Source organism: Rhamphochromis longiceps, linkage group LG5, assembly GCF_057381845.1.
Source record: "Rhamphochromis longiceps isolate RC_006_pf linkage group LG5, R_longiceps_female_GT1.1, whole genome shotgun sequence".
Lineage (NCBI taxonomy): Eukaryota > Metazoa > Chordata > Actinopteri > Cichliformes > Cichlidae > Rhamphochromis > Rhamphochromis longiceps.
Genome location: NC_140561.1, coordinates 18,371,282 through 18,391,623, shown reverse-complemented (window position 1 = coordinate 18,391,623; position 20,342 = coordinate 18,371,282). Strand labels below are relative to the sequence as shown.

The window sequence follows — 20,342 nt, the reverse complement described above, 5'->3', positions numbered from 1 at the left end:
GAATTTACACCAAAGATTACATCTTTGACCCCTCAGGTAAATATTTTCATCTTGTGTCACATCCCTTTTATATTTAAGGTTTAAATTCTTAAATTATGGACAAAATCACTTTTTGTGATTATGTGTGTTTATTTCTAATGGGGGCTTAGAAATAAACATTATTTTCAAATGATTTGATTTCTGTTTTGAGTTTCTTGTTGTCGAGTCTGTTTTGTTTCTGTTTGACTCTGTTCAGTTTCACTATTATTTTTAGTATTATTTTGCATGGAGGGGATTTGTCAGGGGCAAAATGAAAGGTTCTGACTCGGTACTGCAAGACAAACAGCATTTTTTGGGCAGCAGACTAACAAGTCTCTAACCAACAAGACAAGTCTCAACAGACCTTAGTGCCAAAGCCTCATCAGGAAGGGTGTGAAACCAAAACTGAGCAAACTGACAAAAACTCAAATCTTGTCCAATATATGTATATATTTATTTTAGAAGCATAGTTTTTATTTCACATAACAAAAAAATAAACCCAGAATGGCTCAGGCTACAACTATTACTGACCGGGAGGCGTAAAAAACACACATTTGATGAATCTGATTTGTAGGCCTCACTCTGGACTGACAGTATCGCAAATTTTGTCTCAATGTAAAATATCACAAAGTCTGTCTGTTACACTTGTTTGTGTGGGCTAAAAACAGTAAAGTTTTCCAATTTGCCAGAAACACGTCATGAGCTGAAAAAAATAACCACAGAGGCAGCTGAGCTCATCGCCCCCAACTGATCTGAGAAAGTCCACGAGGACGCCCACGCCCTGCCCACACACTTTCTTTCATTTTCAATTTCTCACACTTGTTTTACGTTTTCACTTCAGGGTTTTTTGGTGTTTAAGAGCAACGATATTCGTTCACACCCACCATAACCTGACATTAGGGGCCAGGAAAGGATTTCATCCACTTTTCTGTTTGAAATCTGGCTCTGACTGAATTATTTTTAAAGACTACAAAACAGTCAAATAAATAAATAAATAAAAGTTGAAAAAACAGCAAGTATTTCCCCCCTAAATACCGCCTTTCATAATCAACAAATAACAAAGCTGGGATTTCCCCAGCATACACCACAGTGGCTAATGTCACTTTATAATGTCATTTTGGTCAGCTGTTATCGAAGTGTTAGCTTTAATGCCCTTCTGCAAAGAGAAAGAAGACACTGTGGTGAGTCCTGAGTTCCCCATGGTCGTGCTTCTCTTTTACAGGGATTCCCATGATGAAACACACAGAATTATTTTATCATTCCACTTAAAAACCAACAGGAACAGAAACAAATGTGGGTTAAAAAGATGAAATAGAGCAAATTCATCATCAAGTGGAATGATCAATCATTGGAAGGCCTTTTTCATCAAAAACACACAGACACAAAGAAAAACAGAGTCTACAAGCACAACCATTACCCTGTTTATAAGCAGATTTGTACAGAAACATTTTATACTGTTTTTTAATAATGTTTCTATATCCCAAATATAATCAAAACCTGCATACTAGTACACACTCTGTCTGGATAAATATACTATTCAAGGTTCTCCAGAGCCTACTCTTCCTCTTCTGTGAAACAAAGGACCACAAAAAACAGAGTAAGAGCTGACTATGCATTCATTGATCCTGGCTGACTATCTCTATGGCAGCCTATTACAAATACAATAACACTTAAGGCATTAATGAAGATTTTATTGATCTTATTACTGCTATACTCACACACACACACACACACACACACACACACACACACACACACACACACACACACACACACACACACACACACACACACACACACCTGAAGCCTATCCTCCTTTCTCTTTGTGCTTATCTTATTTCTAAATTGATAAAGGACATTTCATTGATTGTTAAAGGAAGAGGAAGCAGATAAAAACAAACACTGTAGATGGTCCTTGAAAGGCCAGTACATTCATTAATGGCACTTAAGATGAGGTGATTTTCAGAGAGTGTGCGTGCGCCTTTCAGAGGCAAGATCCAGAGACAGTGGTCTTGTGTCACAGTGTAGAAGGTCTGGCCAGAGTCGGCTCCAGAGCTGCAGGAGAGTTCACGGCTCCCAGGCTATGGAACCACAGAAATACCATCAGCATCATGCTGCGTGTGCTTTGACAGATGAGATTTGTTAACAGTAAGGTGGTCACACCACTGACCTCTCTATAATACCGTTGTTACACTGTAGCTCCCTCACCAGAATCTCCATTTCCTCCTTCAAATGGTGCATCCTACAAAAAAGAAAGAAATACTGCAATGGCAGTCGGGAAATGTCTTAATTTTACACACACACACACACACACACACACACACACACACACACACACACACACACACACACACACACACACACACACACACACACACACACACCTGGAGACCATCTGGTCATTGTCTTTGGGTATGACTGCTGACTGTTGTTCTGGTCTTTTGGACTGCAGAGTGTAAAGGATTCTGTCCATAACCTGAGGACGACAAATGAGACATGACATAGTCACTGACTTGCTCGACATCACTAATACAATAACTACTGAGCACAAACAAAAAGGCAGCACAGGAAAAATGCATGTCAGACTCCATGTTTATGCATAAGGTGTCAAGACTGTCTCCTAGGCATGAAAAGAGTGATACTGACCTTATTCTGGCACTGCTCACTCATCTCTAAGTCTGCTATTAAGCCTGCAGAGAAAGAACTGAAGTCCTGCAGTCGGGTCTGCAGCTCCAGCATAAGGCTGCAAACAAATGTAGAAGCACACTTGAGTAAACCTAATTGGTAACAGACAGGTTTTCAAACCCACACCCAGCATCCTGCACCATTCTTGGAAAGACCACTCTGCTTTCAGTTATTAAACACCATCATTAGGCTGGTAACTAGGCAGGGTTTAAGGCTCAACGACCTCATAGAAATAACCTTTTCTTCAAATTTTTAACCATCAAGTGAATACCAAAAATGTTGTTCACCCTTGTGTCCTTTTGGCCTCGCACTCCTTCACCTTCTTTTCCTAAGCCAGAGTTTCCTGTTGCTCCAGTTATTCCACTGCCTGCCATGGGAAAGCTATCGCTGGCCACACGAGTAAACAAAAATGCCATCCTGTTCCTGTTTTAGTTGCTCAAGCATCAAGTAATTTTCCACGGAGATTGGATATCCACTGACAGACAGTGCTGCCAAATGAAACAAATGCTTATAGATAAACAATCATGGTGGTGGTGGGTTTTCTTTTTAATTTTTATTGTCCAATCACGTTATAACGACGATGAAAGATAATTTAAAAAAGCATTACTGAGAAAATGGTGGTTTGTACATGTGCAGAGGAGTTGTGTTTTGGAGATGATCACACAGGATTTAACGATATTAAAGAAGTTTGATATAAAAAAGATTATCATTGAATCTAGATAAAACCAAATTTTTGTTGTTTGGAAACCAAAAGAAAAATATCAAAGTAAAAATATGTGTTGACAATGTATATTTAAAAAAAAGAGTGAATTAAATAAAATTTCTTGGTGTGATCATTGACCACAAGGTCTGTTGGAAACCACAAATTACTTATGTTCAAGGGAAATTGGCACCGGGCATGGCCGTCCTGGGGAAAGATAGGAAATACTGGAGAAAGAAAGCACTGCACATATTATACTGTGCTTTACTACTGCCGTATATGAGCTACTGTGTAGAGGTCTGGGGAAACACATACAAAAGTAATACACAAACAATAACAATAATACAAAAAAGGGCCACTAGATTAATAAATAATCCAGGATACAGTGACCCTGAATCCTCCCTTAGTTATGTTGCAATAGACGTAGGCTGCCGGGGATTCCCATGATGCATTGAGTTTTTCCTTTCCAGTCACCTTCCTCACTCACTATGTGTTAATAGACCTCTCTGCATTGAATCATATCTGTTATTAACCTCTGTCTCTCTTCCACAGCATGTCTTTTATCCTGTCTTCCTTCTCTCACCCCCAACCGGTCGCAGCAGATGGCCGCCCCTCCCTGAGCCTGGTTCTGCCGGAGGTTTCTTCCTGTTAAAAGGGAGTTTTTCCTTCCCACTGTCACCAAAGTGCTTGCTCATAGGGGGTCATATGATTGTTGGGTTTTTCTCTGTATCTATGAAGCGCCTTGAGGCGACTTTTGTTGTGATTTGGCGCTATATAAATAAAATGGAATTGGATTGAATTGAATTCCAAAAGAAATCTGATAATTGTTTATAGAAAGAGAAGGTGAGTATAACTTAAGAAGGAAATGGAATTTTAAAATACAAAGTGTTAGAACAACTTTAAAAAGTATGTCTATCTCCATAGCAGGAGTTAAATTATGGAACAGTCTAACAGAAGAAATTAAAGGAAGTAACAACATAAACCAGTTTAAAATAAAATATAAAAAACACATTTTAAACAAATATAAGAATGAAGAAAACAGGGTTATCCCGGGGCGGTAATGTTGTTCGTAATAGTGTTTTAGTTTGTTTGTTTCATAATTTGTGAATCTGCCAATGTAACCATTCTGTCTTTATTTATATGAAAGTAACTATACTGTGGTGGGGCTTGTTTATTTGTTTTGTTTTATTGTTTGTTTGTTTTGTCTTTGCTTTAGCTTCATATGTTGTTTGTTTAATTAAAAGAAAATTAAATCAATGAGACGTAAAACTTGAGGGGGTAGGGACTAATAAGTGTATACTTCTGCCTACTCCTTTTCAAACAAAATAATGGAATGATCTTTTGTAATGATTGTGAATGCACATGTTTGAAATAAAACTGAACTGAACTGAAGGAGGGACCGTGGATATATTGGATAAAGGATATAGAATACTGAACTGCCAGCCAGGGGGAAAAGAGGAGGACCTCAGAGAAGTCAAACCTTAAGATTAGGCTTAAAACCTTCCTTTTTGATAAAAATTATAGGTAGGGCTAGATCAAGTGACCCTGAATTCTCCCTTAGTCGCGCTGCAATATGCCTAGGCTGCTTGGAGCCTCCTATGAAAAACTCACCTTTTTCCCTGTCCATGTGTTTATACAGCACTCTGATGTAATTATTAATTATTATTAATCTGTGGCTCTCTTCCACAGATTTCCTTCTCTCACCCCCAGCCGGCAGATGGCTGCCCTTCCCTGAGCCTGGTACTTCAGGAGGCTTTTTCCTGTTAAAAAGGAGTTCTTCCTTCCCACTGTCGCCAAATACTTTCTCATTGGGGGTTTTCTGTTTGTTGGTGTTTTCTATGTTATTTCTGTGCTATTGTAGTTTTTTCACCTTAAAATATTAAGCCTTACCTTGAGGTAACTCTTGTTGTGATTTGGAGCTGTAATAAATAAACCTGAAGAAAATGTCACTGGATTCAGCTGAAATCCAGCAACAAATTGCAGATGGCTAAATCAATCAGTATTGTGTGTCAACTATGGAGACATTTCTTCATGGTGGAAGTAAGAATTGTTTTCTTTGTGTGTTTTTGTTTGGAACACATATTGTGTATTATAGAGGGTGGATAACATCTTTGCTTGCTGCTGGTGATGCTATCATCCAAAGGAGGACGATTGGAGTAGGGAGCGAACCACCCAGCCTTATTATGGTCATTACTTGAGCCAAAAAGAAGGATAAGTCACCACGTATTCACTGGATAATGACTTGTCAATCACAATCGTTTGTCTGGTCAAGGTGGCAAAAATTCTCAGTTTGAGGCTTCACAAGCTGCGTGGCTCCACCCATCTTTTATACCATATATGTTTTTAACCTGTATTTTAAATTAAAATGTTTCTACTCTACTTAAACACATTTGAAAGACAGAGAATCAAAGTGCATAAAGTACGTAACCTGTATTCCATGTTACACAAATATACAGTGATGATGACCAGGGTTAATCAATAACATACAATATCAGCTTTGATCAACTGTTTGAATGACTGCTAAAGGTTATTTTAATGAAGGAGTAGCTTGCTCTGACCTGTTCCATGTTCTTGTTGAGTCTAAAACCTCTTTGTATCTCTGCACACAGTCTTCTCTGAACAGAGATTTCACTCGCTTAATGTGGCTCGACAGGTGGATTCTGTCAAGGAAGAACGACAAACAGATTACACGACAGCGCAGGTACTTTACAGGCTGGGGCATAGCTGTGGGAACACAAATCCATAATCACACACACGCACTCACTTCTCAAACTTGTGGATTTGCTCATCATTGTATGCTAGCTCTGTGGGAAAAAGAAGAAATCTGTCAGATGAATAATATGAAACACAAACAAGAAATTTATAGTATCTATAGAGAAGCTGTGCATACTGCCAGTCAGCCTGTCTTTACGATAATGCTGATGAATTGCTGTTATCTTCTGTAGCAGCATCTCTATCTTCTGGCAGCTATAAGAAAAGAAATTAGTTCTAATAAACACTTATAAATAAAACCAATTGTCCATTCTGCAGTTTTGAATCCCTGCCCCCGATAGTACCTCTTATCATTGGCCAGAGTCTCTGACAACTTGGCCTGTTCTATCTGCAGTTGATCAAGTCGGTTCTGAAACTCTTGGATACCAGCACTGTACAAAGGTAGGTGTTGATGAACCTGAGGAGACAAGCATCTCAGATTCTTACACACAACACATCAACAAAGCACAAATCTGTGCAATCAGTTATGATTCAAGCACTCACATTTAGGGGATTCAATATGAGACGCATCAAATATAAGCTATGCTGTCTGCCTGTCTCTCATGATATTGAATTTCAGTCAACTGCGAGGGAACTCTAACTCCTTTGCATACCAGGTTTAAATCTTACTATAACACTAAGGCAATGTGCCTGTTTATATATAAATTCATAATAAACCTAAATTTAGCATCCTCTAAAATTTGAACTACAATACAGTATCTTATAATTCTAGTAGCAACTAAATATCCATCTCAAAGACACTCAATCAGTGTTAATATTTGCCAATAGGTAGCATAAAAAGCAGGATGATTATATCTGCTTTCCCTCTATGATGTTTTTAGAATAACAGCATGTAAATCAGGTGCACCACAAACTGCAGCATCCAGTACTACTACTACAGTACCAGCAAAAAGGTATTAAACCTTCACAAAGACAAGACATAATTTGAGTTTTAATTGTACAGTTTTAACTGGGACCTGTATAACTGCATCAGTCGAGCTTGTCTCTGTTTTTTGCTCTTGGTACTCACCTGCCGCAACCTTTGACCATTAGCAGCTGAGCCTTGATTTTCTGAAGTGTAAGGGTCTCTAAGAAATGTAGCAGATATTGGAGGAGAAAGGAAGGTTATAGGTTAAAGATGGCATTATTACAGTATCAGGAACATTAGAAATGTTTTGTGTCTATGTTTACACAAGACCTAGCCTCATTTGTCAAGATAAAAAAAAAAAAAAAAAATCTACCTCAGGTAACAAGTATGCCCGAATTATTGCAAACACTGCACTTTACCATCTCGAGTGCACTTTTACAGAATTAATTTTCTGTGCTTATTCTAAAAACACTTACGGGTGCCAGTGCTACCCTTCAGCCTTCTAGTAGATACACTGTATGTATTCATTTGAAAATCCCACGTGACTCCCTTCTTGAGCTATCACATTCACAAGATTTCCAGAAAACTTGCTGCAACAACAATACCTCTTCAGCCTTTTACAGCTTAGGGTTAAAAAGTGTGCAGACAAACTTACAGTGTGCGAATCCCGTGTTCTGCATTGAGGCAGGACTGCAGTCTAATGGTGACCATGGCAATACTGTGCAAGGCTTCTCTGCACTCGTTGCGCAATTTCATTCTAAGAAACAAGAAAAATAGGGAAACGCAGAACATAAACTGAAGGGAAATAACACCCGGGAGGCCCAGAATTCCAAGAAGACTAACAAATAATTTTTATCTGTGTTTGTGTCTCACATGTAGCTGTAATATCCCTGCAGCAGCAACTCCCGGTGCGTGTGCAGCAGCCGTACTATCCTCAGATACTGGTGGACTACACCTACTACAATCTAAAAATAAAAGGGGATCGGGGGGAAAAGAAGGCAGATATGAAAAGTGTTTAGTATATAAAATAATATATTAAATAATATTTTAAACTACCGGTAATAACAGGGAGCATTTACCTTGGAGAAATTGTAATCTGCCATGACGTCAAACCTGGCCGGGATGACGGGACTCTCTGCTGCAGAGGACAAAAGAAATACATCGCAAAAAATATAGAATTCATGAAAATGTGCAATCATGTCTGTGCAACTGTGTGATAACAACTGCATGCTCACACCAAACCAGCTAAAATATTTCTGTTGAGACAGAAACTGACACCTTTTTCTCAAAACTTAACACACACATATTTCCGTTATGCAAGTCTCAGTCTTACGTTCTCTGAATGGCAGGCTGGTGTTTGCTTCATCAGTTGCATAGCTGAGCAGAATGAGGGGCTGAGAAGGTGAAGTTCGTGGAAGATTGACCACCTTCATGCTGCCCTCCAAGAGCAGGTCATGTCCGAGGTACATGTGATGTTGTTGCTGTACCCCTATACCTGTTTGAGACGCCACCTCTTCGAAGAAGATTGATACTCTGGTTGAGAAGAGAGACAGATTTTAATTTTGTTAGACACATTTTTAAATTTCAGGAGCAAGTTTGCTTCTTAAGACTGTTCTCAGTGCGCCTGGTCGCTGCTGTTTGGAGTGAAGCTTATTTAGTTAACTTCTTTCTTTTTGACTTTTCTCCTGGAGCTGGAGGCTTTGAATACCCTTTTGATTTGTTCTTGTCATTGGTGTTTTTCTTATTAATGTCCAAATCCCCACAAATAAAGTGTATTAAATTTCGGTGATTACATGTGTCAGTAAGTCTTTTAAACCTTTAGTTCGCTTCATAAACAATGACAAAATAATAATGGTCAGATTACCATAAAGCTGAGTTGCAGACATATTTTTATACAAAAATAAATGTAAAATAATTATTGTATTTGTTTTAGCTTTTTGTCTTTTTTTCAGTGCTGGCAGAGACAAAAACAGGAAACATGGGGTGAAAAAAGATGAGGAAATAGCAGCAGTTATGTTTGCATAAAAATCACTATTTCTTAAATTACAAACGTAACATACAAATCTGCTCTGTCCTCAAACGCTCTGAGTTCTACTGCACAGATTCAATGAACTGAGAGTGAAAGGCTTTAAAAAAGCAATTTGAGATTACAGATATAATCCACAGCTCAGCACAGAATTTACTGGCATTACCACATTAAAACTATAACACATATTACACCTCATTATTCTGCGAGTTCTTCTGCTGCGTATTTCTTGTATAAATTCCAGAAAACAAAATGGTTTCACGTCATTGTCAGTAACAAATTCAAACTCTCATCAAGATACTGAGCTTGCACTACATTTTTTTAATAAACAAAAACAGCCAAAGGGAAAAAAAAGGCCACCCATAAAGGCCTCTGCAGACTTACGTGTTGTAGTGGTGTATGTAGATGCAATGTGCCATGGCCTGCTGCAGAGAAAAGAGGTGAACTGCTTGCCGCTGCAACACATCTGTGGTGGCTGTGAAGAACTGGTCAAAGCACCAACACTTTTCCTGGTCAGCCTCCATTATACCTGCTAGTACTGGAACCAGCTGCACCCTTAGACCCCTACAGCCACAGAGACAGGGAGAGCAAGAAAAGGGAACAACAAAGAGAGACAAAAAAAACCATGAGGGTTTGATGGTGACAAGGTGTGTATAAATAGGATTTAGTTGTTTTTATTAGGTGGCATACTGTGACAGCTGGCAGCTGTGAGGTAGGTGATAGCTCCAGTCTATAGGTCCGCCCTCTCTCCGTTGTATTCCAGCTATCGCCCCCATAGGTTTCTCTGTGGTTATTTTGAACCTATAAAACAAAACCCCCAAAATGGTTCAGAGGAAATACATAAATATATGTCCTAAGGCACAGTTACTAACATTGATCATGGCTGGTACATGTAGATGTACAGATGTTAGCTGTGGTTTCAGTTGGGGGCTTGAAGAACTCTAATGTATTAACTTACATAATGGGCTTGTTCCTGCGTGGTCCTTCATATGGTGTGAAGGGAAGACTCCCAGTGGCAGCGTGGTATAAGGTCACACCAATACTCCACAGGTCGACACTCACCCCGTAAGATTTATGATGAGGCTTACGTAGCACTGCGCGCTCATACATGTCTGGGTGCTACACACACACATGAAGAAGAGAAAACAGTCAAAGCACCTTCATAGTGAGCCACAGTGCGCCATTTCGATCCAGCACTGTGTATCAGTCAAGTCTACATAGTTCACCTTTTGTTCTGATAACGCAGTGATTCCCTGGCTGGGGCCCCCTTGTGGGGTGCAAAGGTACCACAGATGGGCCGCAGAAACAACAGAAGGTCAGTTTGAAATTCCTCAGATGTATGTACTTTTATAAATATATTTATTTATATAAAAAGTGACTTAAAACTGGCGATAAAAGCTTGTGAGTTTGGGATATTACTCATTATTTTAGCCTAAAGTCGCTGCTCTTGTATCAAAGTTTGTGTGCCAGTGGCAGGTGGGTCACACATTGGCCTTTAAGACGTTACATATTACTGGGTAGCATTTGAAATTTATAGCCATAATCGTGTTTTTTATGGTTTTCTGATAAAATTTTCAAGAAAATACATCACTTGTACTTTGATTAGTGAGTGAAGATTTAAGACTAGATGAGCCCCATGGGATTTTCTGGTTTTTAAGTGGGCTGCAGCACTCTTGATTTTAGGAATGGCTGTTATAACTAATAGATTTGACCACTAGATGGCTACCTAGTCCTGATCATGCAGGCTTCCTTTAAATATTCAAATTTGGGCTCCTGAAGATTGTCATTTAAATGTCACTTGGATACTGTCCACTTTGCTGTGAAATCGGACCCTGGTAACAAAACATTTTCACATCTACCTCAGGTTAAATCACTCGCAGAGGTGTTGGTCTCAACCTAATCTAACATAACACAGAGATTCACATCAGAGTTTACAAGGTAAGATATTCCATTGGGGAAATTGGGAAAAGCAAAATAGTTTAGTGGGGACAAGGCTGCAAGCCGAGTGCTGAAGGAAGCATTTTAATTATTGCAATATGAAAGTGTATCGATTTAAAGCTTTTACTTTAAAAATCAACACTCCTTGCGAACATGTTATGTTATATACCGTAATTGTCGGGCTATAAGCCGCTACTTTTTGCACAAGCTTTGAACCCTGCGGCTTTTAGTCAGGTGCGGCTTTTCTATGGATTTTCCATGATTTTTGTCATATCGTAAGACGATTTGTTTTGTTTGTTCCGCTGTTGTACGGCACTACGTTGCCTGGCGGAAGGATCGAGGTTCAAGAGTGGTATGTTAGTCACATGTCCGTCCGCCAGGCAACGTAGTGCCGTACGAAGTAGCGCGAAAAACAAACTTCAAAGTAGCGCTACGCATTCAGCGGGAGGCGTGGATGACGAGCGGCGATAAACTTGCGAAAAGCAAGTTATGCCCAACTCCACCGGTGGATTCTGACATCGTGGAAAAGTGCAAAAACATCCACGATCACCAACGGATTTTGAAGGGCTGGACTGCTGCATGATGGAGAGGAGGACACCGCCACGGCCCTTCTGAGGGTGTTCGACTCTGACACTGACAACGAGGATTTCTTTGGTTTTGAAAGTGACAACGAAGGAGAGAAGAAGAGTGGATGACGAAGCCATCCTGAGCCTGTTCGTTTCCGACATTGGAGAAGAGGACTTTGGTGGTTTTAGAGTGCAGGAAGAAGAGAAAGATGGTGAATGACTGACTTTTCTTCTCCGTGTCACTTCACCTGAGCCTAAAAGGTAGTCCGAATCTATTTTTCTGGTGTGCTGTAGGTTACTGTTATGTACTACATGTGCAAATATGTACCCATAACTTGATTTTCAAAATATTAATAAAAGGGGTGTGTCTCCAAACAGCCATCTCTTTCCTGACAATTCCCTTTGTGCATATTCTCTTACATATGATAAGTCAACATTGAAACACCTGCGGCTTTTAGTCAGGTGCAGCTAATGTATGTACAAAACAGGATTTTCCCCTGATTTTAGCTTGTGCGGCTAATATTCAGGTGCGCTTTGTAGTCCGGGAAATACGGTACTTTTTATTGACCCCAGTTATTAGATGGGAATGAATGCACTCTTTCACCACTGTACCTACAGATGGAAAAACGCATCATCATAAATGTTTTTAACTGTAGTGCAAATGGAGCATAAATGCAACGGACCATGTCAAGGCCACCTGCAGGCTAACCCGAACCTGAAAAAATAATATAAGACAACTCTATGTCCACTAACCACTGCTTGCTTTATTCTTTAGGCGGGATAGTGGACCTGCACAGAGCACTTGCTGTCGATGAAGGCAGTGTAAAAAACATGTATTTCAGTCAGTGAGTGGGCTACTCTTCCCTGTCCTGTTGTTCATCCCACAGACAAAAACGATGGAAAGTATCCACTACAGCTATTGTCTGTGCGTTTCCTGCTGTATTTTTTTTTAAATCTTTGATTTTTTTCCCACATTCTCCCTTTTCTATTCTGGTCCACTCGACAGTGAATCAGCATTCGATTGACTCCTAGGTGATTCAAGTCCAGTGCCGTACAGTAGGATTTTGAAGGACTGCATGGCAGCACGTGCGGTGGCTAAAAACTCCTCTGTTTGCTGTCCAAATGGAAGCATCTGCTGATATCCCAGCGTTGGTGTTGTTTCTACATCATCATAGCAGTGTCGGTCGACAATCACCATCGCAACTGACCAATCATGTTGTCTGAGCATTCATTTAGCATTAGCCAAGCAGTTATCTAATCAGGGCTTTAGGTGCACCAGCACAAAAGTTAGGTGCACCCAAATCTTTCAACCGCATCGCTTAACACGACAGTTTTACATATTCACTTTTTTTTTTTTTTTTTTTTAAATTGCTGTCCATACAGACATATTGATTTGTAAATGATTAACTAACAATCTTGTCAGCACAAAGTTCTTTATTTTGAGCACAGTTCTACAAGAAAGATAAGTTACTGAAAAAGTGCTTGTGCTTAAAGTGCTTTGGCACTTTGCCACTCTTTGGCAATATTGCAGGCAATGTTAAACTTAATCATGATCTCTGCCTCCTCTGATGACCTGTTTCCTGCTGTGAAAGGCAGTGGGGAGAGGGGACACCTGGGCAGTGCATTTATCGCGGCATATAATGTGCTTTCTGGATACACTGTGCTGTCTCAGCATTTCAGTTCGAAACGTATTAGCACCAGTCACAATTGCAGTATTGCCGGCCATGGTCCTTCCACACAGTAAATGCAGTGCATCATGTTGTCAGCTTTATCTGTATCTTAGCCAGGGAAACTGGTCAAGCCACTCTTCTATTGTATATACTTTCCCCCTTTTGCTTTCAATGGGCTCTGGCTCGGAGTCAATCGTATGTGGCTCATTATCTGATGCTGTCTCTGGACCAGTGTTACAGAGGTTTTATTAGAGACACAGCTAGTTTTGCAATTTGGCATAATTTTAAAAAAGTTTACATTTCTTCAGTATTAAACAGCAGAAATTCGGTTTTCTTGTCAGAGGTCATTCTTGGGAAAAATACAATAAAAAAAAACAGCGGCCGACAGCGCTGTACACGACTTGTTTGTAACAAGCGAACGAATAACGAAGAAAACAGATTTGAGATGGGAAACTGTTCTCAAAATAGAGAAAGAGCTGTGAAGGAAGTGTTATTTTATCATGGTGGAAGCAAAACAGCAAAAGTAAGAGGGAATTAATGGCAATGTTTATCAAATGTGAAGTGTAGTTTTGATCTTCTTCAGTGAATTTTGGTTGGAGAGAGACAACACCTGCAGCTTCACTGTGAGCTGTCGGCTTTCAGCCCCGACAGCGTGGGGGCATAAGTGCCGTTGGGTGAGAAAGCCGACTGTGGTGAGGCGTGGTCATCGATGCAGACGCACCTGCACAGCATCCGCGATCACGCCCGCTGTGTTAAAACACGGGGGAGCAGGGGTTGTGGGTTGGAAGTTGTGGTGTGATGTGATGCGTGGCTGGCAGCTTAAGAGCTGCAGCTGATAACAATAAATGGCTCTAAATGATGATCTGTGGTCCCACCGTGACTTATTCACACCACACCGACATCTCACAGATTCTGATGCATCGGGTCCATGCTTTGTGTTTACGTCTTTGTCCGGAATCCTTTTCCCTGCTCTCATTTACTGTTTTAGCTGTTTGGTGGTTTTTGAAATAGTTTTGTGAGGTTTAACTTGAGATTCTGGCGTTTCTGATAAAATATATTTATATTATATCAGGATTTAATGAATCAAATTGATTATTGACTACTCACCTCTCTCTATCCGCCTGCACTTTCAAACGTATAGACACCTAGGCCTACAGGAATATTTGGACCAGGGCCAACCAGAGAGGTCCCGCCCCTGACTATCTCTGATTGGTTTAGACCACGATATGGGCATAATGTGTGTCTGTTGTTGACCACACGTAGACAGAGTTGCGGAGACTTTTTTTACTCAAACGGCTGATCGCACCGGTGTGACCTAGGATATTTTTTAGTCGCACCATTCAGAAATTAGGTTGCATGTGCGACCTAATTGGTCGCACTCTAGAGCCCTGCTAATGCTACTATCACAAGCAAACCAGCACTAAAAACATAATAAACTGTAATCAGTCTTCACTCACTTATTCGAAGGTCCCCAAAGTATTTACAGTGGGGCAAAAAAGTATTTAGTCAGCCACCGGTTGTGCAAGTTTCCCCACCTAAAATGATGACAGAGGTCAGTAATTTGCACCAGAGGTACACTTCAACTGTGAGAGACAGAATGTGAAAAAAAATCCATGAATCCACATGGTAGGATTTGTAAAGAATTTATTCATAAATCAGGGTGGAAAATAAGTATTTGGTCAATAACAAAAATACAACTCAATACTTTGTAACATAACCTTTGTTGGCAATAACAGAGGTCAAACGTTTACTATAGGTCTTTACCAGGTTTGCACACAGTAGCTGGTATTTTGGCCCATTCCTCCATGCAGATCTTCTCGAGAGCAGTGATGTTTTGGGGCTGTCGCTGAGCAACACGGACTTTCAACTCCCGCCACAGATTTTCTATGGGGTTGAGGTCTGGAGACTGGCTAGGCCACTCCAGGACTTTCAAATGCTTCTTACGGAGCCACTCCTTTGTTGCACGGGCGGTGTGTTTTGGATCATTGTCATGTTGGAAGACCCAGCCTCGTTTCATCTTCAAAGTTCTCACTGATGGAAGGAGGTTTTGGCTCAAAATCTCACGATACATGGCCCCATTCATTCTGTCCTTAACACGGATCAGTCGTCCTGTCCCCTTGGCAGAAAAACAGCCCCATAGCATGATGTTTCCACCCCCATGCTTCACAGTAGGTATGGTGTTCTTGGGATGCAACTCAGTATTCTTCTTCCTCCAAACACGACGAGTTGAGTTTATACCAAAAAGTTCTACTTTGGTTTCATCTGACCACATGACATTCTCCCAATCCTCTGCTGTATCATCCATGTGCTCTCTGGCAAACTTCAGACGGGCCTGGACATGCACTGGCTTCAGCAGCGGAACACGTCTGGCACTGCGGGATTTGATTCCCTGCCGTTGTAGTGTGTTACTGATGGTGACCTTTGTTACTTTGGTCCCAGCTCTCTGCAGGTCATTCACCAGGTCCCCCCGTGTGGTTCTGGGATCTTTGCTCACCGTTCTCATGATCATTTTGACCCCACGGGATGAGATCTTGCGTGGAGCCCCAGATCGAGGGAGATTATCAGTGGTCTTGTATGTCTTCCATTTTCTGATGATTGCTCCCACAGTTGATTTTTTCACACCAAGCTGCTTGCCTATTGTAGATTCACTCTTCCCAGTCTGGTGCAGGTCTACAATACTTTTCCTGGTGTCCTTCGAAAGCTCTTTGGTCTTGGCCATGGCGGAGTTTGGAGTCTGACTGTTTGAGGCTGTGGACAGGTGTCTTTTATACAGATGAGTTCAAACAGGTGCCATTCATACAGGTAACGAGTGGGGGACAGAAAAGCTTCTTACAGAAGACATTACAGGTCTGTGAGAGCCAGAGATTTTCCTTGTTTGAGGTGACCAAATACTTATTTTCCACCCTAATTTACGAATAAATTCTTTACAAATCCTACCATGTGGATTCATGGATTTTTATTTCACATTCTGTCCTCCTTACAGGGAGGAGGTCAGCGCCCTGACCCACTGGTGTCAAGACAACCATCTCACCCTCAACGTCGCAAAGACAAAGGAGTTGATAGTGGACTTCCGGAGGTGCAGAGAAGTACACACCCCCATCACCATCAACGGCGCTGCTGTGGAGAGAGTGAGCAGCTTCCAGTTCCTTGGCGTACACCTGGCTGAGGATCTTACGTGGTCAGTACACACAAACAAAACAGCGAAGAAGGCGCAGCAGCGCCTCTTCTTTCTCAGGAGACTGAAAAGATTCGGCATGAGCCCCCGCATCCTCAGGACCTTCTATCACTGTGCCATTGAGAGCATCCTCACTGGATGCATCACCACCTGGTATGGCAACAGCACCGCCTACAACTGCAAAGCTCTCCAGCGAGTAGTGCGGTGCTCTGAACGGATAATTGGAGGTGAGCTTCCCTCCCTCCAAGACATCTACAGGAAGCGGTGCCTGAGGAAAGCGGGGAGGATCATCAAGGACTCCAGTCACCCCAGCCATAAACTGTTCAGACTGCTTCCATCAGGAAGGAGGTTCTGCAGCATCCGGTCCCGTACCAGCAGACTGAGAGACAGCTTTTTCCATCAGGCCATCAGACTGCTGAACACGTCATAGACACCTCAGCTTCACTACTGGAACTTCAACATTATGCACTCCACACTGTATATAAATGCCACTTGTTTTGCACATATTCAACTCTGTATATTTTATTATTATTATTATTATTTTTTTTTTTTTTTAACTATTTAATTTGTAAAAATGTGTATACACACACACACACACACACACACACACACACGTAGGAAAATATTTAGTATACACATCCAGAAATGCATACACTATTATATATTGTACTTATATTTATTAGTTTCAGGTTAGCCATTCTTGTATTTTGCTCGTTTGTGTTGTTGTGTTTGCACATCTCTGTTGCTTGTGGGGCTCGCACACAAGAATTTCACTCGCATGTGCTGTGCCAGTGTGCCTGCACATGTGATGTGACAATAAAAAGTGATTTGATTTGATTTGATTTGAATAAATACTTTTTTGCCCCACTGTAGGAAACCTGGCAGAGGTTTGCTCAGTGAGTCCGCTATCTTACCAGATACTCTTCAGTTCCATAAATGGAGACAAACTTCTCGTCATCTTCGAGCTCTCTTGCTGCTCCAAAGTCTGTCAGCTTGTAAACAGACCTGCCGTCCTCCCCAACCTGCCGCATTATGTTCCCTGGCTTAATGTCCCGGTGTACCACTCCATTTTCCCGCAGGTGATTCATACCTTGCACTGAAGAGAACAGAGGGTGGAAAGTTTCAGGAACAGGTGCATAAAATTACAGACCGATACCACATATACACACCCACCTATACACTGCAATACTGTGAGGAACTCTGTTTCAGCGAGACCAAAGGCGTTTTCCGGCTCCTCGAGCAGGCTTAGGAGACTCCCTCCTGAACAATACTCCATCACCAGCACCTTCTGTTTAGAGGGCAGCTGAAAGGTGAGGGATTAACCGTGAGGTGTGCTTCTTTTACATGTTGCTAATATTTTTCTTTTTTTTTAATATAGATATCTTTTTGTATTCTTACCTCTTCCACGGTGAATAGCTTGATAATATTGCTGTGATTGAGTTTCCGGAGCATCTCGAACTCCCTCATCTGGACCTGGTGGGGGCGGTTGTAGCTCATTATGTTAAACACCTTGACGGCCACCAGTTCACCCGACCTCTGCAAACACGCATGCACATTTGCATCACAGATACATCACAGCATTGCGCAAATGTGTCAGCAATCAACAGCATCTCTGAAACCACAGCTTTTCTTATCGTACATCCTGGTATTGCTCTGAGCAAAAGAAGAAGAAGAAGAAGAAAAGCAGGCTGAAATTTCAATAATGACGGCAGCACTGATGTGAATGACTTTTCCTGTGAGTACGATGAGATGATAAAACCATCCTGTGGTTACCTTATGGCGTGCTTTGTAGACGCTGGCAGTAGCCCCCTGCCCGAGGACATCGTCTACAGACCACAGGTAGCTTATTGTACTGGCTGTAATACCTGACATACTGGAAGAAATGAGAAGGGAGGGTTACTATTATTAGAAAAGCCTTGGGAGACAGAACCAAGGTTATCCAATCATAAAACAAACAAATGCTAAAATAAAGAGGTTAGTATCGGATAACCGTACGGCCTGCTGTTGTAGTATTTGTCAGTGCATTGCCATACTGCAAATTCTGGTGTCAATCTGATACCAAGTAATGCAGGGCCAGCATTACCTTTTGACTTGTAAAGGTACTTTACCTGGGGTATAGCAGTGTATCATGACATACGAGATGCACCAGGATCAATTTGCATATTCTAAACAAAACTCCTCTGTTTGCTGTCCTAATGGAAGATGTACATCTGCTGATATCCCAGCGTTGGTGTTGTTCCTACATCATCATAGCGGTGTCGGTCGACAATCACCATCGCAACTGACCAATCACGTTGTCTGAGCATTCATTTAGCATTAGCCAAGCAGTTATCTAATCAGGGCTTAAGACCAACTTTTTGCCACAGTTGCACTGGTGTGCCTAACTTTTTTCTTAGGTGCACCAGCACAAAAGTATTCTAAACAGATTTAGAGATCACTAAATCATGGTGGTTTTTACTTTCTACAACAATTAGTTGTTAAAACAAAACCTTTCGGCTTTTCATTTATTGTGAAACTGGGTTTTTTTGGGGGGGGAGGCCTGGAATGTAAATGTGCCTGTCTGTAAAGCACTTTTGGTCATCTTTTATTAATTAAAATGTGCTGTAGGCTATAAACAAAATCAATGTGACAGTCAACACAACAAGGTTGAGACATCTTTCATACTGCATGACAGGCTCCAACCCACACCGAGACACTAATAAGGTTAAACGGAAAGGAAATGTTGGATAGATTGATGTTTGAGGTGAGGTTTTTTTATATTTCTAAAATAAATAAATAATTTAACACAATGCAGTGGGCTACATGTCAAACTGAGAATAGAAAAACAAAGTATCGATCCTATTATGCTAGTATCGATCTGACACCAATACCGGCGTTGGTATCGATACTTTCAATTTTTGAATCGATCCGCCCACCTCTAGTATTTGCATTTATTTATTCGCTTTAAACAGGCTAGTTGAGTTCATGTCGTCACAGCAGCCATTTTTCCCAGTAAAAGCAGGTGTTACATTAATTAAAGCTCTGTCAGTAGACAAATACCTCCACGGATATCTCCACTAACACGATTTTTTACATTTTACTAAACTTCTACATCAAAGGCTCTATTAAAACGACGTTAATACGCGGTTAGCTACTTGAAGCTAGGTGTTTAATTAGTTTAGCAGGGCTCGCGCTACTAACCTATGTAGGAGCTGTAGCCGGACCTCACCTGGACCCGTTGCTGCTGCTCGTCAGTCGTCCTTTAATTTAGCCCTGACGGTAACGTGGCAGGAGCAAGAAAGCCGCTTTTTTTCAGCCGTGCCGCCACAAATAACTGCTGGTAATGTTGGTTACTAACTCCAACTGCCCTCTGGGTTACTGTAAATCCAGCTCGTCTGAAAACAAAATACGCCTACGTGTGAAACTTCTTCCGCAGTTAGAAGCAGCTTTCATACCTGGAAGGGCTCCTTTCCGAACAGGTGAGACGCGGAGAGGAGGTGCTGCTGGACACGGGCTCAGTGTGCCGTGGGTCACTTTTTGTAACGGGGATCCAGGAGGGTTCGTTCAGAGGCAGCAGCTGGCCGCATTGCGTTATCGTTTGGGAAGTGCGGACTTCACGTTGTGGGACGGACTTTAGATGAAGGCGGAAATGTAGTTTCCCTCTGTGCCTGTGTGAGAGTGACTGCCGTGAGAGTACGCAGATCAGCTCAGAGAAACTGGGGCTGGAAAACCCAGGAGCCATACTGGGATTATGTTTTTGCTAGAGGGAAGTTGTAGCAAAAAAACAAAAAACACCAACAAAACTTTGCTACTCTCTTACATAACCATACAATAGTTTTAAGTGTACTTGGTAATGAATGCTCTTATTTATCTCTGTGCATTTTGCTCCTTTCACCACTGACTTCCCCAAAGAATTAGATTAAAATGAAAATTGGCCGCTTAATTTTGCTGTTTGTCTGTTTTTAG

At 41.2% G+C, this 20,342-nt stretch overlaps 1 protein-coding gene across 3 annotated transcripts; it reads right to left on the bottom strand.

Moving 5' to 3' along the window:
• Positions 1–1,705: 1,705 nt before the first annotated feature.
• On the bottom strand, positions 1,706–20,012 carry ikbke (inhibitor of nuclear factor kappa B kinase subunit epsilon). 3 transcript variants are annotated; one of them, XM_085406248.1, is made up of 21 exons: positions 19,578–20,012; positions 18,171–18,270; positions 17,796–17,933; positions 17,571–17,700; positions 17,312–17,493; positions 10,007–10,167; positions 9,739–9,849; positions 9,433–9,612; positions 8,356–8,555; positions 8,102–8,160; positions 7,896–7,987; positions 7,678–7,779; positions 7,185–7,242; positions 6,460–6,572; positions 6,294–6,370; positions 6,168–6,207; positions 5,962–6,063; positions 2,665–2,761; positions 2,403–2,494; positions 2,189–2,260; positions 1,706–2,099 (listed from the first exon to the last, which is right to left on the bottom strand). In XM_085406248.1, the coding sequence occupies exons 2-21, from the start codon at positions 18,267–18,269 to the stop codon at positions 2,036–2,038; spliced, it is 2,169 nt and encodes a 722-aa protein (XP_085262374.1). In that variant the 5' UTR covers position 18,270; positions 19,578–20,012; the 3' UTR covers positions 1,706–2,035. The 3 variants fall into 3 exon arrangements, with proteins under 3 accessions (XP_085262374.1, XP_085262375.1, XP_085262373.1); XM_085406249.1 differs by having other exon boundaries at positions 19,606–20,012; XM_085406247.1 differs by having other exon boundaries at positions 19,832–20,012.
• Between the last annotated feature and the right edge of the window lie 330 nt (positions 20,013–20,342).

What these genes read in the sequence shown, in the direction of transcription:
- ikbke (XM_085406248.1), bottom strand. Translation starts at nt 18,269, where the DNA reads ATGTCAGGTATTACAGCCAGTACAATAAGCTACCTGTGGTCTGTAGAC. An exon ending in TCTACAAAGCACGCCATAAG is followed by an intron (nt 17,934 to 18,170) that starts GTAACCACAGGA and finishes GCGTGTTTGCAG; the next exon opens with AGGTCGGGTGAACTGGTGGC. An exon ending in CGCAGGAACAAGCCCATTAT is followed by an intron (nt 9,850 to 10,006) that starts GTAAGTTAATAC and finishes TTTGTTTTATAG; the next exon opens with GTTCAAAATAACCACAGAGA.